The sequence below is a fragment of the Dipodomys merriami genome, unplaced genomic scaffold (assembly GCF_024711535.1).
Source record: "Dipodomys merriami isolate MVZ:Mamm:240054 unplaced genomic scaffold, mDipMer1.0.p SCAF_34, whole genome shotgun sequence".
Taxonomy (NCBI): domain Eukaryota; kingdom Metazoa; phylum Chordata; class Mammalia; order Rodentia; family Heteromyidae; genus Dipodomys; species Dipodomys merriami.
This window is the reverse complement of record NW_027204937.1, coordinates 2,220,808-2,246,361: the sequence shown is the minus strand read 5'-3', so window position 1 is coordinate 2,246,361 and position 25,554 is coordinate 2,220,808. Positions and strand designations below refer to the sequence as shown.

The window sequence follows — 25,554 nt, the reverse complement described above, 5'->3', positions numbered from 1 at the left end:
GGAAAATGTGGCCTTAATTATCCTACGTTTTAGGCAGCTTAAGGGAAGGGCTGTGCTTTCGGAATGGCTTCGGAGCCAAGTAAGAAGGTCCCTCCTACCCACCCTCCCCTCCCGCCCCGCCACCCCCAGCCCCCAACCCCACCCCGCCTCTTTTTAAAGGAGCTCGTGAAATAAAAGTGCAGAAAACAAACCCAGCGATCGCAGCCGCAGCCGCAGCCACAGCAGCTGAGGCCGAAGGAGGAGGAGCAGGAGGAGGAGCAGGAGGAGGTAGATTTGTAGGACCGGCGCAGCAAAGTTGCCTGGGCGCTGCAGACTCTCTCGCCGGGCGGTGCGCAGCTCCATTCATTAAGTAGCCGGGCGCGGGGGAGAAGGGTGTCCGGGCGCCTGCGCTGCTGCCCGCTGGCTCCGGCGCGCACGCGGACACACGCGGGGGTCCCCCGCAGCGCGTCCCGGGCGGTGCAAAACTCTGCAGAAAGTTCCTGCTGGGCGGCAGCTTGGGGCTCTTATCCCCCCTCCTCACCCCCCTTTCAACCACCGCCTGGACTTTTCCAACGATTTTGGGGGGTTGAGCAAGGAGAGGGAAAGCGGAGGGGCCCAACGGGGAAAAGCGAAGAACACCAGCGCCTGCGATCGGACACAGGCAACCGGGCTGCACCCGAGCCCCGCCACCCCGCCACCCCGCCACGGTCCCGGGCCGCGGCGGCCGGGCGCGACTCGGGCGCGTGAGTGCTGCGCGTGTGCGTGTGTGGCGATCGCGGTCTCGGGGCGTTCTTCGCGGGGCCCGGAGGCTCGCGCCGCAGCCAGCGCCATGCAGAACTACAAGTACGACAAGGCGATCGTCCCCGAGAGCAAGAACGGCGGCAGCCCCGCGCTCAACAACAACCCCAGGAAGAGCGGCAGCAAGCGCGTGCTGCTCATCTGCCTCGACCTCTTCTGCCTCTTCATGGGTGAGCCTCGGCCCCCTGGTCCCCCCGGCCTCTTGGCCTCCGATCGCTCCCCAACTTTGTCCCGGCCCGGAGTCCCTGCGGCGGGGCTCGCGCTACGCTGTCAACTCGGGTTCCTCCTCCTTCCCCCCCCCGCCCCGAAATCTTCCTTCCCTGCTGCTCTGGATACGGGGTCCCCGCCCCCTTCTCCTCGGACCCCCAACTTCCCCGCTTAGCTTCCCCGCCCCTACGGCGAGTGTGTGTTTGGACGCGTTCGCGGGCAGCTGGAAACCAGCTTCCACGCCGAGATCCCTGGCACAACCCCGCGCAATGGGTGGGTTCCATCTTTGAGGACCCCCCCTCCTTCCTTACACACACACACACACACCCGATCTGGAAGCAGAGTGTAACCTGGCCGTCCTGCTGCGCTTGCAGGTCCACTGGGTGATGGTGGGGATCTCGTCCCGGAGCCCAGCTGCCTTGGCCCGGTGGCTGCACGTAAACATCCAGCCCTTCCGCCACGGCAGCCCGGCCCGGGCCAGGCCGGACTCGCAAGCTGGCTTTTCTGTACTTGCTGCTCTCGGATCCTGTCCCCCATTCCCCCATCTTCCCTCCCCCCATCCCCCACAACACACACACACACACACACACCCCTAACTTTGGGACAGTGTTCTTCCCGGCTGGAGTGCTGGGTACCACCGAGTCAGCAAGCACTTCTTAGGCGCCTACTGTGTGCCAAGGTGGGAGGTGGCTTCACGGGTGTCCGGATTTGCCTAGCCCTCTCGCCAAGCCTGTGCAGGATGAGGATGAGGAGCCCCAGTGTGTGTATGTGTGTGTGTGTGTGTGTGTGTGTGTGTGTGTGTGTGTGTGTGTGTGTGTGTGTGTGTGTTAACCTGAGGACACTGAAGAAAAGCTGCGATTGTGCCTGATGACCACAATTGAATTGCACTCCTCCAGAAAGTTCTTGCCAGAGCCCACTTCTGTCCAGCAAAGTAGTGGGAAGCCTGGAAAGGCAGTGGGGGTTGGAGTGGGAGGGTGAGGATTTATTGAATTCGGGGAGGGCCAGGGGAAACTATAGACGCCAATCTACAGGACTTCAAAGCAGAAGTCCTGTGGAAGTAGCGTATTATTATTATTATTTTTTAAAGCGGAGCATGGTGTCATGGAAAGCACACAAACTTATCACCAGAACACAGGACACTCTGCCACTTGGTGGGTGTGGCCTCAGTGTCCTCCTCAGTTGAGTGAGTGGGTTCAAGTAGATGCTCTCCAAAGGCCCCTTCCTGCATTAAGAACTCGGATTTGGTCCAGGAGCTGTTCTGCCAACTCTGCTAACTGAAGAAACATCTGTGTTCCTAGTTCAGTGGCCTTAAAATAGAACTCCTGCTTGGAAAGACTTAAGTCCCCTTTGAAATGGATTTGTCCATGCAGATTGTGCAGACCTGAAACTCAGGCTGGAGTTACACTTGCCTGGGTGGAAGACTCCTCCTTAAGCAATGTCCACAGTGATGCAGGGTGAACTGTCCTTCGCCTGACTGCCCACTGAAAAGTTTGAGAACCAGAGAAAGATGGGCTTCTTAAAGAGTCTAAGAATGGCACCCTTCAGATGAGAGGCCACTGAAGGTGAAGTCCTGGAAGGGAAGAAAGAATGGATCCTATTCCCTGCTGTCTTAATATGAATTCAACTTTAGGATGCTATGTAAAAGAATTGTCACTGGGGGGCCTGCCTTCCTGGTGGTGACTTACTTATCAAGCACAGTAGGGTAGATTCGTGCTTGAGGTCTTGTAATGAAGCTGTTGAATTTTTTAAAGACCCCGCTTCCACTTCCTCAAGTCCTGGCGGAGACTACAAGAAAACATAAACAAGTGGAAGCTATTTGCTATGAACTTGCCTGAGCTCCCCAGTGCTTACTTAGGTGAATTGCTGGAGGGAGGTGTTAGAGGGGTAAGCTCTTTCTAGGCTGCTAGTGTAGACTACCTCCTGCCTCCTACTCGATTCATGCAGCAGTTAGGGCATGCCTGACAGCTTTGGTACAAATTCATTGTTCTCCCTTTTACTTACCCTCCTGATTTCAAAGATGGTGTGTTCCTTTTTTTTTTTTTTTTAATAAGGTGTGAAAGAATTTTCAAAGGGACATAACCATCAGCTATAGTTAAGTCAAGGACATAGCAAACTCAGAGTATTCTGTTTTACATTCAAGGTGAAAGCCAGGTGTGTGTGTATGTGTGTATGTGTGTGTGTGGGGGGGGGGGAATTGTACCTAGGCTTTTCATTTGCTCCAACTTTCCCATGTGTCTCCAGATCTAACCTCCTAACCTGTTGATTGTGCTTGTTCATTGTTGGTCTTATTTGAACCCATGATTTTGTTTTCCTCAAAAATTAGATACCAAGACCGTAAGAGGCCCAGGACTACCTTGCATAAGGAGTATCTGTCTTGCCATTAATATTGCAACATCGAGGTCATTTTCAAAGTCACGTATGGACTGGTGTCTCCCTTAAGCACAAAACCACATTATGGTATCACTAATTATGTGCCTCCTAATAACTTTAATAGAGAAAACTATCTGTAAGATAAACAGATACCTTAGAATAATTATGCAACCGAAGTCCATTTGCTTTCCAAATGAAGAATTACTAACACAACATATGATTTTAATATTCTACACACTACAGTTCCCCCCCAAAATGTTTCTACTTGGTTCACTTTTTGCCTAAGATTGTTATCATCATTTAATTTTTATATAACTTATTGATCATAGGGCCTGGATTATAGACTACTAATACATTAAGAAGGAAGACAGTTTTCTGTTTATGTCCCCACAAAAATATATACCAAGCTTCATCTCCTAGATTCTGGAAAAAGTAAAAGCTGGTGTGCTATCTAAGTTTTATGTAGATGGAAACAGGCAAGTAGTGTAATTTGTTTCACATACTTGTGGCATGTTAAATTCTAGGAAAAACTAAAAATTAAAATTCCACCCTGTTTGAAGGCCAAATGAATCTGACATCAGAGCACACCATTGGTTACTTAACCTCTAATTAAATAGCTATCTTTGTCAGTTGATTTCTTTTACATTAAAAATGATAAATCTTTGTATGGTAATTTTTTTCAGTTTTTTTTCTTGTTTTGTGTTTAAATCAAATGTCCATTCTCCTTATCCCCTCTTGTTCTTTCTGTTTGTTCTGGTGTGGTATGTGTGGTTTTGTGAGAGAGACAGAGACAGTCCCAAGGCTGAAATAGAGAACCACTTGCTCTGTTAGCATTTTCAGAAAAAAATTAATTTATATATTTTTCATTTTAACTCTATGAAGATATCTCCATCTGATAGGCCAGAAAACCAGGTCTCAAAGAATTGAAGAGTAGATCACATTAAAACAGTATGAAGTTTATTTCTAATTCTCAGTCTTGTGTAGTAGAGTCCTTTTTCTCATCTGAAGAATCTTGAAACTTACATCCTCCTCAGACAATTCTGAAGCTCAGTTAGCAGAACATTCTGCCTCTCCACAAGACTGGTGTGCAGAAAGTTTGGCCTGTCCACATTTCTCAGTTATCTAGTCATGCCAACGCAGGTAGATAAAGTAAATCAGACTCTTCTGACCAGTGATCACAGAATTTGGGTGGTTATCTGACACGCTGTTTAATTTTGTTGTTCTAGAATGTTTGGGGATATTTGTTTTTTGACTAGCAATCAAATAGATAAGATGGTGTTTTAGTACTGGTTGCATATATGAGATACATAGGAGTCACTGTGTACTAATGTTAACTATTTAATCATGAGCGTGAGAGTAATATGATGGTAGAGAAGAGAATGGGATACTAGGGAGTTAGAAGCTTCAGATTCCAGATTAAACAATGTCATGTTTCATGGTTGTGGACAAGTCAGTGTTCTGTGAGTTTCTGTTTCTCCACCAGCAAAATGGCTAGTTGAGTAGGATTATATGCAAAATCTCAGGCAAGCAAAAAGCAGGTATAGAAGCAAAGCCAGGTATAGAAGAAGTATATATGTCTCTTAAGCATGTAGCTTGCTGAATTCTTCACTGTACATTGGCACTGTACATTGACTCCAGAGGTATGAGTTCTAAATCTTGTGTTGATGTGTTAGGGCTATGTGATTTGGAAAAAATTCACTTGACCTTCCTGAGCTTTGACTTTTTTTTTTTCATTGCCATTGAGAGGGACTCAATGGGCTCTGACTCCTAACTCTGACTTCTTTGTGAGTCAATGCTGGTAGGTTTCATGATGTAGAGGCGCAGTCATTGCTTCTTTGAGACCATTTGTCATTAATCAAATTGTTATATGTTTGACCAAAGAATTAATGTTAATTAGCCTAAGTTGGTGTTAATTCTGGTGGGAAGGTAAGCATTGTTTTTATAAGAGTTAATCCAATATACTTAGGAACTGGCTAGATTTCCCTGGCCAGATGTGTCTTTTCACTCACTTCTGAAATTGGTAGTAATCTCATAAGCAAACATGTAAGCAAGCAAAACAGGTGGCTCCCCACCCCCACTTTTTTTTGTCAGTTATTTCGTTCATTAAGTATATGTTTTAATAACCCAATAAAACAGTTTTGGTCTTGATTAAGTAAAGTAACATTAAACCACAGAATATAGAAACAGATTTTCATTAATCAGTTAATAAACATGAAAGCAATGTGCATTTAATAGATAAGCTCTGCTGACTTTTCTGGAGTAGTAGAGAACCTTTATTTCTTCATTGTACAAATTACTAGATTTTTATTATTGTTATTATTATTCCTGTATCTTACAGTGATTGGAATATATATGAAGGCAATTTGAATTTAATGGATATACTCTGCTGGCTTTTCTTTTTTTTTCTTTTTTTTTTTTTTTTGTCGGCCATGAGGCTTGAACTTTGGGCCTGGGTGTTGTCCCTCAGCTCTTCAGCTCAAGGCTAGCGCTCAGCCACTTGAATCAAAGCACCACTTCTGGTTTTTTGGTTCTTTATTGCAAATAAGAGTCTCTAAGACTTTCCTGCCCGGGCTGGTTTTGATCTCAGCCTCTTGAGTAGCTAGGATTGATTACAGGTGTGAGCTACCAGGCCTCTTCTGGCTTTTCTAGAGTGGTGAAAAACCTCTTTCCACATTATATGAATTACTAGGTTGTTTATTGTTGTTGTTATTATTATTATCCCTCCCCAGATTTTTTCTTCCTTAACAATTTTTTATCTGCAGATATATTTAAACTATTTAGCTATTTGCCTTTGTGAAAGACTGCTAAGGCCAGAGATGAAGCGCCTTTCTATGGGCCTTTCAACTTCTTGCCCTTTTAGATTCTTTCTTTACCCCTTTCTGTGCAGTTGTTTGTTCTGGCCATCCCAGTTGGTGACAGCATGATGCTAATGAATCATAATGAAGGACTCAACCCCAGGTAGCCATATATATATGTTTATGGAGGAACCCCATCCTGTGGGTCAGCTCAGGACGCATTATTTGAAGGAGTAATCACTAATTTGTAGAGGGAAGCATGTCTATTATGTCAGTATTTCATGAGCTGACTTGATAAGGAAACCATCTGGTATGAAATGCAGATTTTCAGACTCCCTCCCCGGAAATTCAGGTTGCATAGGCTTTGGACTAGGACCTAGGATTCTGTATTTTATAGAATCTTGGCTGATTCTTATCAGTCTAATTTTACAATCACTGTATTGTTTTAACAACTGATATCTTAAGGGCAATTGAATTATATTGTGGGCTTTTTGTCCCTGCACTGAATGTTCTAGCACTTTCTTTATTGTTGTTTGTGGCCAGTGTAGTTACCTTTTTTGAGTGATATTGAAATTTGTGCAGAAGAGAAAGGTGAAATCAGTAAAGTATATTCCTAGGTAGAATCTTCAGTAGTTCTCAGTTAGGTTGGCAAAGTATGGTAGGAGCAATCTGGGATTTGGATTTACTTATATCTGCGTTTGCCTGTTGATATAAAGTACACACTCCACAGGAACAATTTAGACAAAAATCATTCACCTTTCCAAGGTTCAGTCTCCTAAACATACTGAGAGCAGCTCTGTGCTGCAAAACTGACATGAAAGACTGAATCCAAAGCACTTGCAAAAGTTCCAAAGAACTTTGTTATCACCAGGTAGTATTATTATTCATAATGATCATCTTTTCCATGCCTTTCTAGTTTCCTTGACCCCACACTTCTGTGAAATCTCTTCCCTTTGCTAGCCAGAGAGTTTCCTGAAATATATTAAAAGGTAAAAATCTTCGGAGAAGCCAAAGAAGAAAAGCAGGCAGAGTGGACACAAATGTTTTCTGTTAGCTGGAGAAACAAGGACAGGTTCTGACCCCATGTGGGAAGGTCAGAGGGCAGGAGCCACAGTGCCCTTTGGTGCCTGTAATTCTCCTTTGAAAGGGAAATGGGCCATATTGTCTTAAGAGGAAGACATATCTACCTTAGGAAGGGTAGGGAGAAGTTGGACAAATGGTCTGTTTTAGGGCCAGCTCTTACAAGTGTTTTGTGACAGCCCAGGAGAAAGATCTGACTACCTAAAAGACAACAATATTTGGAAATGATCAAAATGCTTCTTATGCAGGACATTTTCCATGTTTGCTTAGAAAAGGTACTATACTTCTTGTCCTGTTTATTTACTCAGGCCAGGCCAGTCAGATGGTATAGGCTCTAGGTATGTGTATGTGTATGTGTGTGTGTGTGTGTGTGTGTCTGTCTGTCTGTCTGTTTGTCTGTCTGTCTGTCTGTCTGTCTGTCTGTGCCAGTATTGGGCCTTGAACTCAGGGCCTGGGCCCTATTCCTGAGATTTTTTTTTTGCTCAAGGCTGGTATTCTACCACTAAAGCCGTAGCTCTACTTCTAAGTTTTGGGTGGTTGACAGGAGATAATAATCTCATAGACTTCCTTGCCTGGGCTGGCTTTGAACAATGATCTTCAGAATCAGCCTCCTGAATAACTAAGATTACAAATGTGAGCCGGTAGTACCCAGCTAAGATGCCTTTTACAAAATGGGTACTAGAGTTCAACGAGGTTAAGTAACTTGCAACAGAGCTCATGAAGTTTACCTTGCTGTCCACTTTTCATTGCTATCAATATGAAATTTCACCCCTTTTTATTTCATTCAATTTCATTTCAGTTTTATTGGGTTCAAATATATATATTATATTAGTATGCTAATATATATTTATATATACACATATATATCCTATATGTAGATACTAAAAAATATATAGAGCATATACATAGATAAGACACAATATAGGATGCAGATAGCACTCTTCAGGATCATATTGGCCAGTGGAGTTGACTGAATTCTACAGAAATAAGTGTAATGATTAAGCCTCTCTGAGAACATAATACAGAAAATACCACTGGGTTAATTCTTCATTGCTTGGATTTGGAGAATTTATACAATTTTCATTATCAAAAATATGAAGTTAATTTTTTCAGACAGGCGCTGGTGGCTCACACCTGGAATCCTAGTTACATAGGAGGCCGAGGTCTGTGGATAACAGTTCAAAGCCAACCCAGACAGAAAAGTTGGGAAGACTATATGTCTAATTAATGAACAAAAAAATCTAGACTGGAGATGTGCCTCAAGTTGTAGAGCATCAGCTGTCAGTGAAAAAGCTGAAAGTAGGAGGGCCCGAGTTCAATGCATCACACACAGAGAAAAAACATTATATCAAAGTTTTTTGTTTGTTTACATTCCAGCTAGGAAAATAAGCTTTTTGTGAATGAGCAAAGGAAGGGGGAAAGTTTAAGAGGAAAAGAACAGGCTCTGCCATGAGGGGATAGAGTGTGCTCACCATTACCATTTGTGACGCAGGATGATAGATGCATGGTGACCGTGCGGACAGGCCTGGTAGAGTGCATGGCACAAGACACTCAACTAGTGGCCATTATTGTTATCTTCATCATCATCATCATCATCATCATCATGTTCTGACCAGTGAATGCCCTTGTTCACAGATGAGGACCCAATGTCCAGATTGGTTAGCACTTGTCCCTTGATAGTGACGGAGCAGAATCTAGAACCAAGGCCTTGCCTTTATGTCACTTGCTTTTCTGATGTTTGCTTGTGGGTTAGAAGTTTCCTATCATTGATGAGGTGCAGCTCCCTGGAGAGCTGTCTTCTCTTTCTTTGTCAGAGGAAAGAGGAACAAGACAAGTTTTCATTTTAATCCACATCACAGGAAGCTGGGTGAATGGGTGAGGCCAGTGATACACAGGGCAAATCTGAAGGACTAGGCAGATTTTGAAATATTCCTTTTCTCCAAATAGGCCCTTGTTCTAGAAAGTGTTTATGGCTCAAGATCTCTGATGTCTCAACAGAAGAGAAAAAGAAAGAACCCGTGTCTTCAGATTTTGCATTTTAAAAGCTTTTCAACCACTCCAGGTAGACATTATTCTCTTCAGCTGAGGACAAAATTGAATCCAGGATGAAATCATTTTTGTTGTTGTTGTTGTTTAAATCAAGATTATGCACTATATGTCTGTGCTAGGGAAGGAAGATTCTAGAACATTCTTGTGACATTATTCTTTCCTCAGTTCCAAGTGAAATTATAAATCGTGATCTACATGAAAATCCCCAAGTTTAAACACAATCACAACCACCCACAACACAGGTTGGAAACCTTTGAAAAAGCTTGTTGATTTCTGTGATCTCTCAAAGTATATATTGCAGTCAGAGTTCTGGTGGTGTGTTCTTGAGGTTTGTCACAAATTAACCAAATTATATAGCTAGAGAGTTTTGCCGAGAAATGCAGATCAGCATAAGCACCTCATCATAATGAGTAGTGTGCTTTGGTTCCTGTTTATGTATCCCTGAAGGGCATAATACATATGACTACATTGATACAAAGGAAGCCATTCTCGTTGATGTTCTTTTTATATTGTATATCTGGACTCCCAAATTAGTTGGCAGTATCAATCAGTATAATTTCTAGAGAGTCTGTTTTAATGAAATCTGGGTTTGTACCTGTCTTTCAAGGGTAAGTCTTGTTTTCTGCAGATGTTCAGGCACACCTACTAATGTGCCAGGCCCTTGTCACCAGGGTTGCCTGTGAGGAATTGCTAGGCTGGTAGAACAGCCTATCAAGTCTGATTTGATACCTGAGCCTCATTGAGAGGCTTTGGCAGCACAGTGTAGGTGATCACTGGGTTTGAGGGTAGGGAACCTGGGAGCAGGGTGAGAACTAAATGTTGTATGCTGAGGACAGACATGGAGGAGAAGACCATGGGAAAGATATGGCGGATACTTGCTGATCTCCTAGGTGGGGAGCCTGGGAAGAATGGTGGAACCACCCCTTCACAAACATTGTAAATACGTGATTTGCCATTTGTAGACTTAAGAAATATGTGTTGTATATACATGTATATGTGTAGTTGTATGATGCCTTAGTAGGCAGGATTCCTCTCTACCCTCTAGAATTAAAAAAAATTTCTGAAATAGAAACCCTCTCAGTTTACAGAACGTTTTTCTTGGGTTTTAATGAACATTAAGAAACAGCTACATAGAGATATAATTCACACACATACACACAGTCCATCCGTTTAAGGTACAAAATGTACTGTAGTCATTCTCCCAACTAATTTTAGAATATTTTTATCACTGCAGAAAGGAAATGTAGTTCAATGATCACTCTTCATTCCCGTCTACCTCACCCATCTCATAGCAACCACTGATTTTTTCTTTCTTTTTAGATTTGCTTATTCTGGACATTTTAGGAAAATGTTAACCTATAATGCATGATCTGTCTTCTCAGACTGGCTTCTTATACCTAATGCTTGTGAAGTTTATTTATAGTATATGTTAGTATTTTATTCATTTTAATCGCAAAATAATATTCCATTGTATGGATATACCACATTCAGTTTATACCTTTTTCATGTAATATGATCTTTGACTCATTACTTGTTTTGCTATTAGGAATAGGACTAGTCCAGTTATAAACATTCATGATTTTAATTTCCTTAGGCATATATATTTTAGAGTGGAATTACCAAATCATCTGATGACTCTGTTTAACTTTTTCAGAAATTACCAAGCTATTTCCTATAGTAGTTTTACTATTTTAGAAATTATTAATTAAAATATGTAAGAACCAAAACCACAGAAGTGTCACCAAAGATCTTAAGAATTAACATAATCATGAAACCACACTAGTGTCCCTTGGTTTGTTTCTAGAAAAGTAACCAAGTTTTGAATCAGTTAACCTGTTAAAAATGAGTTTGCAGAGACAATAAGCTGACTAAGACATAGAATCTTGTGGTCAACTAAACCTGCTCACCCACAGAGTAACTTTCCCACAGAACCACAAAGCCATGGGTGACTTGAAGACTCTCATTTCAGCAAAATGAAAAACAGGTCTTCAGTGAGCCTTGAAACTGTTCCAAGTGTAGATCTAAAGGTGGTGTCAATGGCCCACACCTGTAATACTACTTGGGAGGCTGAAATAAGGAGGATTGAAGTTCAAGACCTGCCTGGGCAGAAAAGTTTGTAAGACCCTAGGCACTGGTTGCGTGTTCCTGTCATCCCAGCATCATGAGAATTATAAATAGGTGGATTGAGGTCCAGTCCTGTGCCTGGGCAGGAAGGGAGAGCCTATCTAAGAAAACATCAGTCCAAAAAAGGCCTGGAGATTTGGCGTAGCAGCAGAGGATCTGCATGGCACACATGAAGCCTTGACTTCAAACCCCAGTTCCAACAAAAAGCATTGCAAATACTCCAAATGTGTACTAAGACCATGCAATAGAAACACATCTATTCAGTTTCTGTTAAGTTTGAATATATTGGTATACACCTCATATAGTTTGCATACACCATTCTTTCTCCTGGATATTTACCATCCCAGAAATTAAAATCACTACATATCCTTTAAACTCATGTGCTACATACCAGGGGTTATTAAAAAGGAAAAGACATAAGCATGAATCTTTAGAAATTAGTTGGACTATCAAGCTAAAATGCTCTAAAAATCAATTTATAAGTGTGTGAAATATTGGACTAGAGCTGTTAGCGGAAATTGAAGGAAAGATACCATTATTATTAGCTGCTTTACAAGATAGCCCAGTCTTTCTAGTAGCAAAATGAGGTCAAGGTTAATAACTTCATTTTGCAGTGTAGAGAGTTAAGACTGAGATTTAGACTCAAGTCTGATCAAATGATGATAGTTATTTATATTTATTGATTTCTAGCTATGTGCCTCTCACTATTCATATATTCTCTCCTTCTCTGGTTTAATCCTCCAAGGAGTCTGTAAAGTGCTAATCACTGTTATCTCATTTGACAGAGAGAAGAGAGGTAAAAGTCACTTAATAAGTTTGGGCAGCAAGTAAGTTTGAGGGCTGGAGTCATAAGTTGGATTAGTGAGACATTATTATTATTGTTGTTGTTGTTGTTGTTTTGTGCTGCTTCTGGGGCACTGGACCTTCCTGAGTACTGTCCCTGAACATTTGTTACTCAAGGATGGTACTTTACCAGTTTGAGCCATAGCTCTACTTTCAGCTTTTTTGATGGTCAATTGAAGATAAGAGTCTCACAGACTTTCCTGCCCGAGATAGCTTTGACCTGCATTCCTCAGACCTCAGCCTCATGATTAGATAGGATTACAGGTATGAGCCATAGGCACCTGGCTGGTGAGGCCATTCCTCACCTCTAGTCTGTCCTGCTTATGTTTCTTAACTGCTTTTGAAGCCCTGGCAGCATGGGAAGAGACAGTTGTTTAGACTGAGCTATACTTCTGATCCTACTCTTGAGTTCTCTGAACTGGAAAGGGTCTGTTGGGGTATTCTAAAATATCTAATGTATACTAAACTTTGAGTAATGATTAGCTGTCCAAGACCAACTCAGAATATCCAAGCCAGCTAGACCAAAACTTTGCCATTCTAGATTTATGATTTGACTTATTGCAGTTCACTGAGGGTCTGAGTTTTGTTTATATTAATCAAGAAATACAATTGGCATTCTCTGCTTTGTTTTAAAAAGTGGACAAATGATCTAAAATATAGTTTACTTTGCAAGTAAAGATGTTTTCCAGAGGGCACAGTGGGGTAATTAGAAGGATCTTCATTGGTGAAAAGATTAAGACATCCTCTAATAGACATCCATCTCTGAATTCATAAGGAAGGAAGACCACTGGTCTTGGAGTCCAATGAGAAGGCTTCCTAAGGAAGGAGAGCCTTGACTAGGCCTTTAGTCACTCCCATCAGACAGCAGTAATGGGTCACTTCTGGGCTCAATCTGATGTAGTGTGGTTTGCTGTGACCTTTGAGTCACATTGAGAAATGTGGTTGTGGGAGCAGCTTGCTCATTAAGTGTAGTAGCTAGAACTTCTACTAGTAACCTCTTCCCCACAAATGACCCACATTGTTGTAAAGTTAGCAACCACTGACAGGAAGTGGCAGAAATGCTTCTCAGCCACACAGCAGATTTCATTAGACACTTGCCCAAAGGAGCAGTTTTGGTCAATTTGGCCTCTGAAGGTTTCCAGGGAGGAACTGGCTATTACATTCATCTCAGGTTGCAATGGTGTCATCTTGCCCTTAATGCTTGTGTTGATTAGATGCACAGCATGTTTCTTTCGCAGTCACTGTGCATACTGTGCTGAGGAAGAGACCTCTAAATATTGAGATTTTTAAAAAGTATCTCCTATCTGGGTACCAGTGGCTCACACCTGTAATTCCTAGTTACTCAGGAGCCTCACAGCTGAGGGTGGTGGTTTGAAGCTAGCCTTGGCAGGAAAGTTTGTGAGACTCTTATCTCCAATTAACCACCCAAAACCCAGAAGTGGAGGTGTTCTTCAAGAGATAGAATGCCAGCCTTGAGCAAAAAAGTTAAGGGACAGTGCCCAAACTCTGAATTTAAGCCCCAGAACTGTCGTGCACGCGCACACACACACACGCACATTTCCAAAGATTTTTTACCAAGTTATGACAAGTCTTTTAGTGGGTTTCTCGCTGAAATCTGCTTAGGAAATACAGTCCAGTGAAACACGGAGGGTGGCTGGACGGCTCTGACCTTTGTGCAGGAGAGCTTTGGAAGGTCTATGCTAAAGGCATTATGTGACTACAGAACTCCCAGGGACTGTTGGGAGACTGAAATATATGTGTTGGATCAAAGTATTCAAAATCTAGGCTGGGCTCCTAATCCCAGGGGAAAATAAGCTGTCTTTGGTTTTAGGTTTAATTTTCCCAAGTCCATTGCTAGAGAGGAGGAAACTTTAATTATGATTGTGGCCTTAAACCAGTAGCTTGCAATTGTGCTCATCCCAGCTGTGAAGCCAAGGGTTTATTGCCCACTGATAATCTCTTAAATTGAATAATTCCACCAAATGACAATGTAGGCATCCAGAAATTTGAATTTTAATGTTGTGGCTTTCCTCAGTTTTTCTTATTGTAGTCCTCCCTAGCCCCCCAGCCCTACCTCTAGACAAACAAAACACCCAAACCACCACACCCAGAATAGCGGTCTCCTCCTCATCAGCTGGAGAAAGACTGGGAAGAGGACACTGCTGTATAATCAATCAGACACACTCACAAATCTCAGCAAATCTTACAAGCAGAGGGGATTATGTCCCTCTGACTGATATTGTAGATGAAGCAGTCGCCTGTCAGAAAAAAATTGATTGGCTTTGGTACAGAAAAGGGCATTACTCATGGACAAAATCAGACCAACACCTACATTCTTTTTCTTCAAGAATGAAGACTGGCGTCTGAATTTCCACTGAGTGTTATTTTCAATAACAAACATATGCAGAAAGCAAGCCAGCCAGACTGTTTTCCAGAGAAATGTGCAGGCCTTGTAAAAATGTTCAGGTTTGAAATGAGGTTTAAAGCCTGCTGCCCATTTCAGTATTTCCTGTGTCTTTGTAAATTCTGAAGAGTTTTAGAGGTTAGACTCCAAACCTTTAGACTGGAAGAAGGGCATGAACTTTTCTGAATTCTTCTTATATGGCAGGCAGTGAGCTAAGGCGCTTCATGCATTATTAACTTACTTGAATTTCACAACAACTCTGTGAAGGAAGAGGTTAGAGTTCATTTCAGTTTTCTCCAAAAAAAAAAAAAAAGCTTCTCAGCAGTACAGGTCTTCACTGCTATTGGTGGGTGGTGACACATTACATTAATAATTCAACTCGTTTCTAGCAGAGATCGTTTACTCTGTGTGGAGCTGCTCCCTGGATCCTGTGTCCACTTTTATTACAAATACGCCAAAGTGACTCTCAAGTTGAAATCAGTGAGGCCTCAGAAGGGAAGGGAAGAAGAAATGGTAAGAGAACACTGCCAGTTTCATACAGAAGTAGGATGACTTTCCTACAGAGAAACTGTGGCTTCAGACTGTGTTGTTAATCCTCCTTCTTATCAGTCTTCTCCAAAGGAGTTAAAAAGCCAGGGAATGAAACGGTTGAGTGAAGCAGTCTGCACTTTGGAATAGGGCCCTGTGTGTTTCCCAGGCTATTATTGTAGGGTTCCTATTCAGACTGGATTTCAATAGTGACGTGATTAGCATGAAACCAAGTGTATAAAGTAGCTCTTTTTCCCCCTGGTTCCTAAAAGAAGTTTTGTGGCATTTCTCTTTCTGACAGAATTGGCATGAAGCTTTGACAAACACAGACCCATGGAAAAGCTAAATAGGACTGAGAGCAGACCTATTTTGTACATATCCTTTGCGCTTAAAATGTAGAGCAGTGGAGCTGCTGTCAAGAGGCTCCTCGGACCATAAGAATCATAATAACAAGACTCTTCCTGCACTGAGGCTGTGGATGAATGGGACATACCCACAGAGCCATTGGGAAAGTGAATCCCTAGCTGTGGGCCTTTTCTCTTTTGTCAGAAAGTCAAAGAGAACATTTCTGAAAGTCAGTTGTGCATCTTCTGACTCCTTCAGTGTTGATTGATATAAATCCAAAGTGCCTGCCCTCAAGCGACCGGAGAGAAGACAAGAAGGTAGATACACAAACATTCAATGGGGAAAGAAGTCATAGCCAGGTGTCTTTAGCTGATAATTAAATAGAATGATAAAAATAAAACCAAAGAGTGCACGAGACAGTTTGTTGCTGTCCTGGGCTTAGGTCCCAGATTTGCTATATTAGTTGGATGACCTTGGGCAAATTGATGCCTCTTTACAAGTGATAAAAAAGGGGTGATTAGTTTCTTACCTTCCTCAAACAGCCATTGACACCAAATGTCATGGTATCCCCTCTGACGGGGAAGATATTTTGGAACTGTAAACTCCTGTTTGCCAAATGATTATACTATTTTGCATTTAACAGGTGCTTTCTTCAATCCGTTCTGCCCATTTTTTTACTCCATGTTGAATGTGAGTATTTGCTATCAGGCAGACCTGAAAAAAAATTCTTTTTTCAGATGTTATTTTTTGGCTGATAGTTTCTCCACCCTCATATAGCCTTACCCAAGAGTCATTTCCCAAAACTGAACAGGAATTCCATCTCCCCTTAGTGACCACAGAATACATGTCTGAGTATATTAAAGCCCCCTTAGAATCTGACTCCAACCAACACTTTTATCCCCTGTCTTTTCTACTTCTCATTTTCTTGCTGCCTGTCCACTTCCTTCCCTCTCTACATACCAAAAAAAAAAAATCTACTAAAAAGTATATTAGAAAGTACAGACATAAAACAGAAAGAAAAATAGAATTTTTGTTGCCCTATAATCTCATAACCTTGAGGTAGCCATTGGCACAGCAGTTCTTCTTTCTATAAATAGCTGAATTATTGTTAACTATAATTATAAAGCTTGTGCTGGGTGCTTAACACCTACTCCCTGTAACTCAGTGTGATGAAATGGAAAAAAAAAACTTGCTAGAGTTTGCACAGCCCATAATAAAGTATTAAGGAGATTTGGGAGTATATAACTCACTAAAGAACACCTAGGTATTTTAATTTTAATTTTGCATTACTCACATGACTTTTTTGATCTTGATCAACAAACTAAATGTTGTGTTGACTATGGTGTTTCTTTCTACCTGTTGCAAATCTCTTTTAAAATGATCTATAGTATGGATCTTGGTATATTGGTGTATTGGTGTGGTCTCACTTCTCAGCATCATGAGTGGGCCAAGGCTAAAATACCCAAGTGTTTGGTTCAGAAGAGGAAAAAAGCAAACATCATAGAATATCTGTTGTGATCCTGATGTTTTGTATGTTTTATTCAAACTCCATATGATTCCCTAGTGTAATTGGTCATGTGACTGAGGGATAAAGTGTTAACTATTAAAAATTAACCTTAGTCCTTCATTTCCTGTTTCAAAGCTCAAGTGTCATTAATATTCAATCAAGGGCACAGCCCTCTCTAAACCATTCATTTGGGGATAACCCCAAACTTCTGCTTAATATTTCCAGTGAGAATAGATTTATTTCTTGAAAGGAGTTCTGCTCAAAAGATTACACTGACATAAAAGCAGCCATCTATAATTTTAACCTATCATCAAGTATTTGGTATAGTGTATAAGTAGTTAATCGCATTAATGCTAATAGTATCAATCAATTTACAATTAGAAGTTCCTGAATAAATTGTGGCATTGAGTCATTTCAAAGAACAATCACCATATGCCTGTCATGTGCCAGTCAGTATCGTGCAGGTTTGGGGATCTAATGATGACGGGAATGTGGTCCCTACCCCTATTGTCTCTCTTTGGGAGCAGATTGTGGGCCAATGCATGTCTAGAAATATACCATATCTGTACAACAGCAAGTAGCAAGGTTGATGGGTTCATTAACCCTATGTTGAAGGGTGTTAGAGTCAAGACTTCTGAAGTGAGTACCATCACAATTGTTTGAATAAACAAATAGGGAAATTGCTGTTAGGTGGCACTGCCAAGAATAGGGCTGCAGTGACTAATTCATTTAAGCAGCGTGCCTTTTTGGATTTTGATCTGCCCCATGTCAATGGCCACCCTTTAGACAATCTCAGGATGCAGGAATTAGAGGACCAATCATCAAGAATTTTCCCTTTTCCATCTTTATTTTGTAGATGGACAACTAGGCTCAGAGAAGTTAACTGTCTTAGGAAAATGTAGACTCCAGAAAAAATAAAACTCAAAGAGGTTTGAGTTCAAATCCAGAAAGCAAACACAAAACTAACATACTTTGAAACACCTTCTGTGGTATAACCCAGATATTGGCCCCATGTGTAGCATAGGCCCCATTAGTAGTCTACAAAGCCTTTCAAACCTTAATATAACGTTCCAAAGCACAGATATAGATAGATAGATAGATAGATATACATATACATATACATGTATACATATATGTGTGTGTGTGTGTGTGTGTGTGTGTGTGTGTGTGTGTGTGTGTGTGTGTGTGTGTGTGTGTGTGTGCACTAGTCCTGGGACTTGAACTCAGGATCTTGGTGTTGTACCTGAACTTCTTTTGCTCAAAGCTAGCTCTCCTACTTGAGCCACAGCTCTACTAATGGCTTTTTTTTGGCGGGGGGAATGTTTATTGGAGATAAGAGTCTCACAGATTTTCCCTGCCTGGACTGTCTTTAATCCATGATCCTTAGATTTCATTCCCCTAAGAAGCTAGGATTACAGGTTTGAGCTCCCAACATCTAGGCACAGTCTATTCTTTAATTTTTTAAAAATATGATTATTTTCAAAGGGATCAGCCCTCAGTCATCCCTTTGTATTCTACTTCTCAGACATATCTATTTTTAAGAGTTTGTGGTTCTTGCCAATCATGTTTTGAGTGAACAGATGTTCTTTTTGACATCTACCTTATGGGAATTTGATCTCAAGATACAGAGGAGCCACATTTTAAGAGGTTGTATTAGGAGTCTTTATTAGAAAGCCAGCAACTGCAAGTGGATACATGTCCCCAGAAAACTTGCAGCCTTGAATACACTTAGTACTGTTAGGAAACTGAACCGTGAGAGTGGTAAAGAAAGAACAGAAAACAATCTCAACACACCAGATCAACTCTAATGGAGAGTTGAGAAGGGACACCATGGTGACCTGAGAAAAGTCAGGAGACAGGAGGCATGATGCAATAGCGGCAGAGGTCCAGGGGGCCTAAATAGGGTCATGGTCGGGGGCAGGGTCACAGGGAGCTCAAAAGTTCAAAGGTCCTTGGGAATTCATGGTATAGGTCCGGGAACCTATTGCCCAAGTCCCTGCCCCTGCTTCTAGGAATTCAGGCAGGCCTATCACCTGTAGGTGGGAGAGGGACTTCACCTCTTGACTTTGCGGAAAGTCCCTATCATCCACCAAGATGCCAAGATGGCACCAGTTAGACCCAGTATCCACATTTTACCTTCATATTGGTCTTATTGCTTTCTGGAAACAGTGTAGAGATGTCTGAATGCTGGTCTTCATTCCTACTCTTCCACCTTCTTGTTTTTCAGTGGGAAGAAAATAAATCCATTCTTAAAGGTGATTTCTGCTTATCCCACTGCCTCACCTCTTCAACTTGGGATACTTTTACCACCTAATCTCATGCTATTCAAACTCTAATGTTAGTGACCTTAAGTCACTTACACTCTATCTGGTTTACATTTCCTTACCCGAGTAAGGGGAACTTGCTTTAGATGGTCTTGAAGATGCACAATAGTGCCTCAGGGGTAAAGGAAGGCTGCACTTCTGGCTTAGTGCTTGGGTGCTGGAGGTCTTCCCTGTTGAATTGCTGCATGCTATCACAAGGTGCTGTCTAGAACAGATGATGAGATTCCCATAGTATATATTTCCACAACAACATTAACTATAGTCATAAAAATTTTAGAGGCAGTGTGCCATCTGGGTGTGGTGTGACAACTGTAATCTCAGCTTTGAGAAGCAGAGAATCATGAATGCTAGGTCAATTTGGCCCACATATTGAGACCCTGTCTCCATAGATAGGGTAGATAGATAGATAGATAGATAGACAGACAGACAGACAGACAGACAGACAGACAGACAGACAGACAGACAGACAGACAGACAGACAGATAGATAGATAGATAGATAGATAGATAGATAGATGGACAGACAGACAGATAGATAGATAAACAGATAGATAAGCAAAGAAACATAGGCAATATGCCACAATGGAAGGATGTGTTTTAGACAATTCTGAGTTCAGACATGGTTTATCTGACATTTGAAAAGCAACTCTGGAGTCCTTCCAGAGAATCATGTAGCAGCTGTGCTAGGGTAGCTACCTTTCCATCTGTGCTTGTTGAAGGTGTTTTCCAGTTGGGGGTGGGGTGGGGTGGTGAGCAGCATGTTGGAAATTGGTCTCTGCATTCCAGGGTTCTGATGCAAAACCTGTCTGAGAGATTGAGCAGAGCGTATTAACCAATATCATTTAGAGTTGATTAAAACTATCATCTTAATTAAACACAAGAGAACAAGAAGTTCTCAGTCTTCTGGTAGCAATTAAAGACTAAAGAGTCGATTTGAAGTTGTTTTTGCAACTCTTAAAATAATACTCCACCCCTCCCTCCCATGAAAAGAGTTTCTTAGCTAGAGACATGGCCTCACATTGAGGTTTGTGAAAGCTGTTAAGGACCACAAACCTGCTGGCAAGTCTTCTGGCCTAGGCTACACAGTTCTCAAAAGCTAAGGGTTCAAGCTCAGGATACAACTGATTGAGAAAGAGAGCCCAAACAAAGGGTCTTTTGAGGCAGGAAACTGGGCTTTGGCTTCAGCACAGAGCAGTGTGGGACTGGAAAAGTGCCCTGGGACTTGCCTGGGGAAAGAGACTATGCAATCCATGGAGGAAGTATAAAGTTTCTCCATATAGCGAGGGGTTATATTTCAAACCCCTCAAAAGTTGGTTTCAGAAGCTATTATCTTCCTTCTGTCAGCCTGACCAACAAGCATATAATATGTGACCTTGACAACATTGTATGTCCTTGAGTAGAAAAGGGAAATAACCCCTGGGGTCTATAGACTTTACCTTTCTAGTAAGGATGTCTGACCTAAAGGCCAATGTTGGGTTTTTGTTTGTTTGATTATTTGTTTATTTGTATGCTTTTTGAAACAAACTCCAAAAGTACCTGTAGTAATTAGGATATTCAACTACACACTTTATTGTACAACATGTATTCAGCACTTGCTGGTGGCTAGCGTGATGTAGTTATGAAGTTAAAAAGATACAGTTCCTATTCAAGGAGTTTAACATCTAGATGACTAGACAATAAGAATGACAAGTAAAACGGGCAGATTTCTGAATGAGTACTTCCCAATGCAAGTACTCGTATTCACTTCTCCCAAGTTGGTGTTTAATTTCTGCCTTCCCTGATCTAAAATGTCTCATGTTTATCTCCACAGATGTTCTAAAGGGCAGCAAAGTGACTGGTCAAGGAGCCTAGCAGGGGATATGGGAGAAAATTCCATTATGTTACTCAATGAAGGAAAATCATTTAAATGCTGGTAGATTGTAGTCTCCCTCTCTCTCTCTCTCTCTCTCTCTCTCTCTCTCTCTCTCTCCTATACACACACACACACACACACACACACACACACACACACACACACACACACACATATATATATATTTAATAAGCAAAAAGTTCCATGATCAAAGGGGAGAAAGAAAAAAAACAAAAGAAACACTTGTCAAGTCTTTCTAAAGTTTGGAGGCCAGGGAACAATAAGAATAAGGAAGGAAAAGGGATGGGTTTGGCAGAATCATGGACAACAGAGCTTAGCCTGAACTATCTGAGCACCGAGGCAGAAGAGCAGAAGCTGTGGTCACATAATTGAAAATTAATTCCTTTGAACAGATGGGGCTCACTGCCCCCAAGTATGTATCAATAACCAGCAAGTGAAAGCGAAATACAAGCTAGGCTGTTTAAGCTGTGTCCTCACAGCTCTGCAGTACAGAAGGTTGATTAGAGAAGGGATCATTTGAGGCTTCTTGCCATGGGGTGTAGGCAGTTGACTTCGTGCACATGTGTTCCCTCTCTATTCCTCCTGTGTGCACGTCTGTGTGTACATTTCCCATTTACTAAGACATATCCTTAACATCTACCTTAACATCTTCACTCCACTGTTTGGTAAAGACTCTACAAATGAGTCCATTCTCTGAGATCCTGACAGCTGGGACTTCTATATAAGAGGTGGGTCAGGGGACACAATTTAACCCATTACTGCCTCTCACATATGTGAGAAAATTGGAGTTCAAGCCTGGTAGCGTGAGATTTGAATTTAGACCTTCCTGGCTCTGGCAAGGTACATTTTACTTCACATCTTTGTTTCCTACTCACAAATTGCAAAGACCATGAGCAAGAAGGGGGGAAAAGCCCTATCTACTATGGTTCAAGCTTGATTCATCTGAGAGAGTGTTTGATGTTTATTAGTGGTTGCATTTAGTTTGACTAGTTGAAACTTGCACCAAGGTAAGTACGTAGCTAGAATGTTTTTTTTATTGTTATAAAGCTTAAAGCCTGGTGGCTCAGACTGTTCCATTCTTATTTGGAAGATCTTAGGTACTAGAGTGACCTATAGGCTGTTTGGCAGCCCAGTAAGTCCCTGGTAATTGGACCAACATTCCATAGCAAACTTAGTCAATGCTAGCTGTTGTTTGATGATTTTTCTCTTATTTTTGTGTCTTTATAAAAATAGATGTATTTTAGTTTTTGTTTTCTTCCTCTTGCATAAGAAAGAGACCATGGCCAACTACATATATATTGTATGTACAAACACAACCCAGTAGCCCTAGGAGAAGCTAGAATGAAGATAAGCAATAAACAGTGAAAGTAGCCAGCTGTCCCTGGTCCTTAGGATGCCCATGTTCACGAGGTAGATGAAAGAAGATCCTGCCGGAGCTGCTGAGCATAGGTGTTGATGGTGTTGGCTCATCTTGGGGGTTTGGGAATGGCACGAGTATCAGTTCCAGCTCAGGCTGAAGGCAAAGCCTGAGAGGGATGCCCCGGGTAAATCACCAATCCTTTCTTAGTTATATGACCTCATTTTACAGGTGGCCTTGAGAAGCATCCCACTTGCTCAGTGACAAAAGGACTAAAACAAGAAGTGGATCAGAGTCGATGCTATGTTCAATTGCACATACACACCCCAGTATCAATTTTAAAAAGCTAAAGGCTTATAAACGTCCATAGTACATGTTTAGTATCTATATGTGAAGTAAATAATGAATCTTGTCCTGGGCCAAGATAACACTGGTCCCTGCCCTCACCTAAGGGACATGATCCTGTCCCATATTTATGAAAGTAACAATGCTAAGCCTTTTCTGTGTGCCACGCATTGTGCTTACAGAGCATCTTCACACTTGTCCCTGGGAGAGGTCAGGTGACTTGTTGGAGGTGAGAACCGCACCCTGGGAGCCACACCAGGCCACCATTTGCCTGCAGAGAGAGTGTCTCCTGTAGCCATTTATTTCTGATGTTGACCTAGGTATACACTGGAATCAGTGTTCAGATCACCTGTGAGAGTCTGCTTAGAACGACTTCAGCAGTCAGGCTAGAGAAGTGAGTGAAGTCAAGACCCAGCCAGCCCTAGACACTCCTGGACAGCAGGCAGTGTTTATTTGAACTGTGCTCTCCAGAATCTGGTATGGCTTGGTGCCCCAGAAAGGCCTTCATCCCCTTCGCTCCAGGAGGATGGGGTGTGTCTGAGAATGCAAGAAGCAGTTCCTTGAGAAGGTGGCAGGAGCCAGCTGACTGAAGTTCTGTGGGTACCTTCTTCCACATGGCCACCCGAGTGACCTTTCTACACACGGCCTGGGGGGCCGCCCCCTCCTCAGACATTTTCATAATTGAGTCTCCACCAAGTATGGTGTACTGCAGAGAGGGTAGCTATTAAACATTGCCCCTTCCCAGCTAGGAACTCAGTCTTGTCTAAAATTGCAAACTGTATCTACAAAACAGACTTTTAGAACTGATTAGAGATGATTGAAGCCAGCATCTTGAAGAATCATCTAGATCGCTCATGTTGTACTGGGTTGTTCACCTTTCAAGTGAAAGCAGACAGTGAACCTTGGTTCACTGGTTTGGTGGGGGAGAAAGGGGAGTTCCTGCTGAACTTGCTATAGGAAATAACTAACAAGTCCCTCTCCTCCCTTTACCAGAGAAGAAAGTTCAGAGAAAAAGGGCACTTTGTTAAGTCAATGAAGGAACTCTCCAGCCAGGATTCTTCCACCTGCTCAGAGACTGGCAGCTTCACTCCTGACCCTGTCTGCAAACCAGGCATATTTTCCTCCTGTATCGAGAAGCCATGTGTTGCTCAGGCTTTTCTCTGTTCTGAGATAGGTCTCTGATGTCTGGTATCTGGAATCATCCCATTTCTTTCTTGAAAGCTTTACAAAAGCTTAGTATAACTAGGCACATGGTAGGTGCACACTAAAATACCTGTGATTCAATGTGGAAAGTTTTTTGTTTTGGCTCTTTGTGGGGTTTTGGTGCTTGGGATTAGCACATGCCATTTGGTATGCCTCTATTTTGCTTGTTTGTTTTTGTTTGTTTTTGAAGTCTCACTACCTTTTCCTTGGGCTGGCCTAGAAGATTATCTTCCTTCCTCTACCTCCAAAGTACCTGGAGTTCTACCATGTGCTACCATGAGTGGCTTCAATGTGTTTATTTGGGGTATGCATATGCAAATTATATGATACGTATACGATATAGTGATTTTCAAACTAGTTTTTAATTCCAAAGTGAAAATTTTTTACTTTCTAGAGCAGTTATTCTCAGATCAACTAGAAATAACATAACCTGAATGTCATTAAAAGTAAAAATTCTTGCACAGAGGGTGATAGAGGTCTTGCCTAGCATGAGCAAAGCTCTGATCTCCAGAACTACAAAAGGAAAAAAAATTCTCAGTCCCTCCCTGTAAATTCTGATAGAGTGTTTGAGTAGATCTGGGCAGGACCTAGAATTTATTTTTTTTAATTTACTTCCTTGATTATTTTCTTTGACTGAATTTGAGAATCATCACATAAATCATAACCTTGTTCAATCCCAATTTTACTCTTTAAGGCAGACATAAAAATAAGCACCAGCCTCAAGTCTGGAATATTAACACAAACAAACAAACAACAACAAAAACCCAGTATGCATAGCAGTTGAAAGGGTCTATCTAGAGTGACTGGCTGCTGTACCCTGTGTTGGATTGTGAAAGGCAATGGAAAGAAATGATTTGCAAGCCTAATTAGACCTGCACCCCAGTTCTCAAACCTGCAGCTCTAAGCCCCCTGCTAATTGGCAGTCCCTTAATAGATTAGAATTTGGCATGAGGTTTGCATGTTATTATAAACCACACACAGAAAGACCCAGTGGCTGAGGAACTCCTGCCAAGCCCCCGGGTTTTTGTGAGGCTTTTGAAGTGCTCTGGTCTTTCAGTATTTTGTATAGTCAGGGTACTGAAAGGCATCACACAATTTCTTTAGATGGGATTTGTGAAGGGCAAGTTTGTTGAATAATTAATTCCCTGAGACCCATTCTTGATAGACAAGCAGCAGTCCACATATGCATCCTGCTCTCAGCACTACTTAGAATATGATAGAGAGATTCTTTCTTACTGATACTGTCCTGTTCCTACAAACCACCCCTTACCCTTTTGTGCTTGGTGGGGGAAGGGAAAGAGGAGGAATTGGTGTGCACCTGCTACCAGGAAATCCCTGGGGCTGCCTTTCAAGACTGCAGGACCTGTTCTGCAGATGAAGCAGCTCAGGTCCTGAGAGTTCACTAGTCAGGTGTCACACTGTCA

At 42.0% G+C, this 25,554-nt stretch overlaps 1 protein-coding gene across 1 annotated transcript in view; it reads left to right on the top strand.

Moving 5' to 3' along the window:
- Positions 1-210: 210 nt before the first annotated feature.
- Positions 211-25,554, top strand: part of Plpp3 (phospholipid phosphatase 3) — a 76,975-nt gene continuing 51,631 nt past the window's right edge. Inside the window, exon 1 of the mRNA XM_069987137.1 lies at positions 211-947. Coding sequence (XP_069843238.1) covers positions 809-947 — 139 coding nt within the window. The 5' untranslated portion in view covers positions 211-808. The remainder of the gene's footprint in view (positions 948-25,554) is intronic.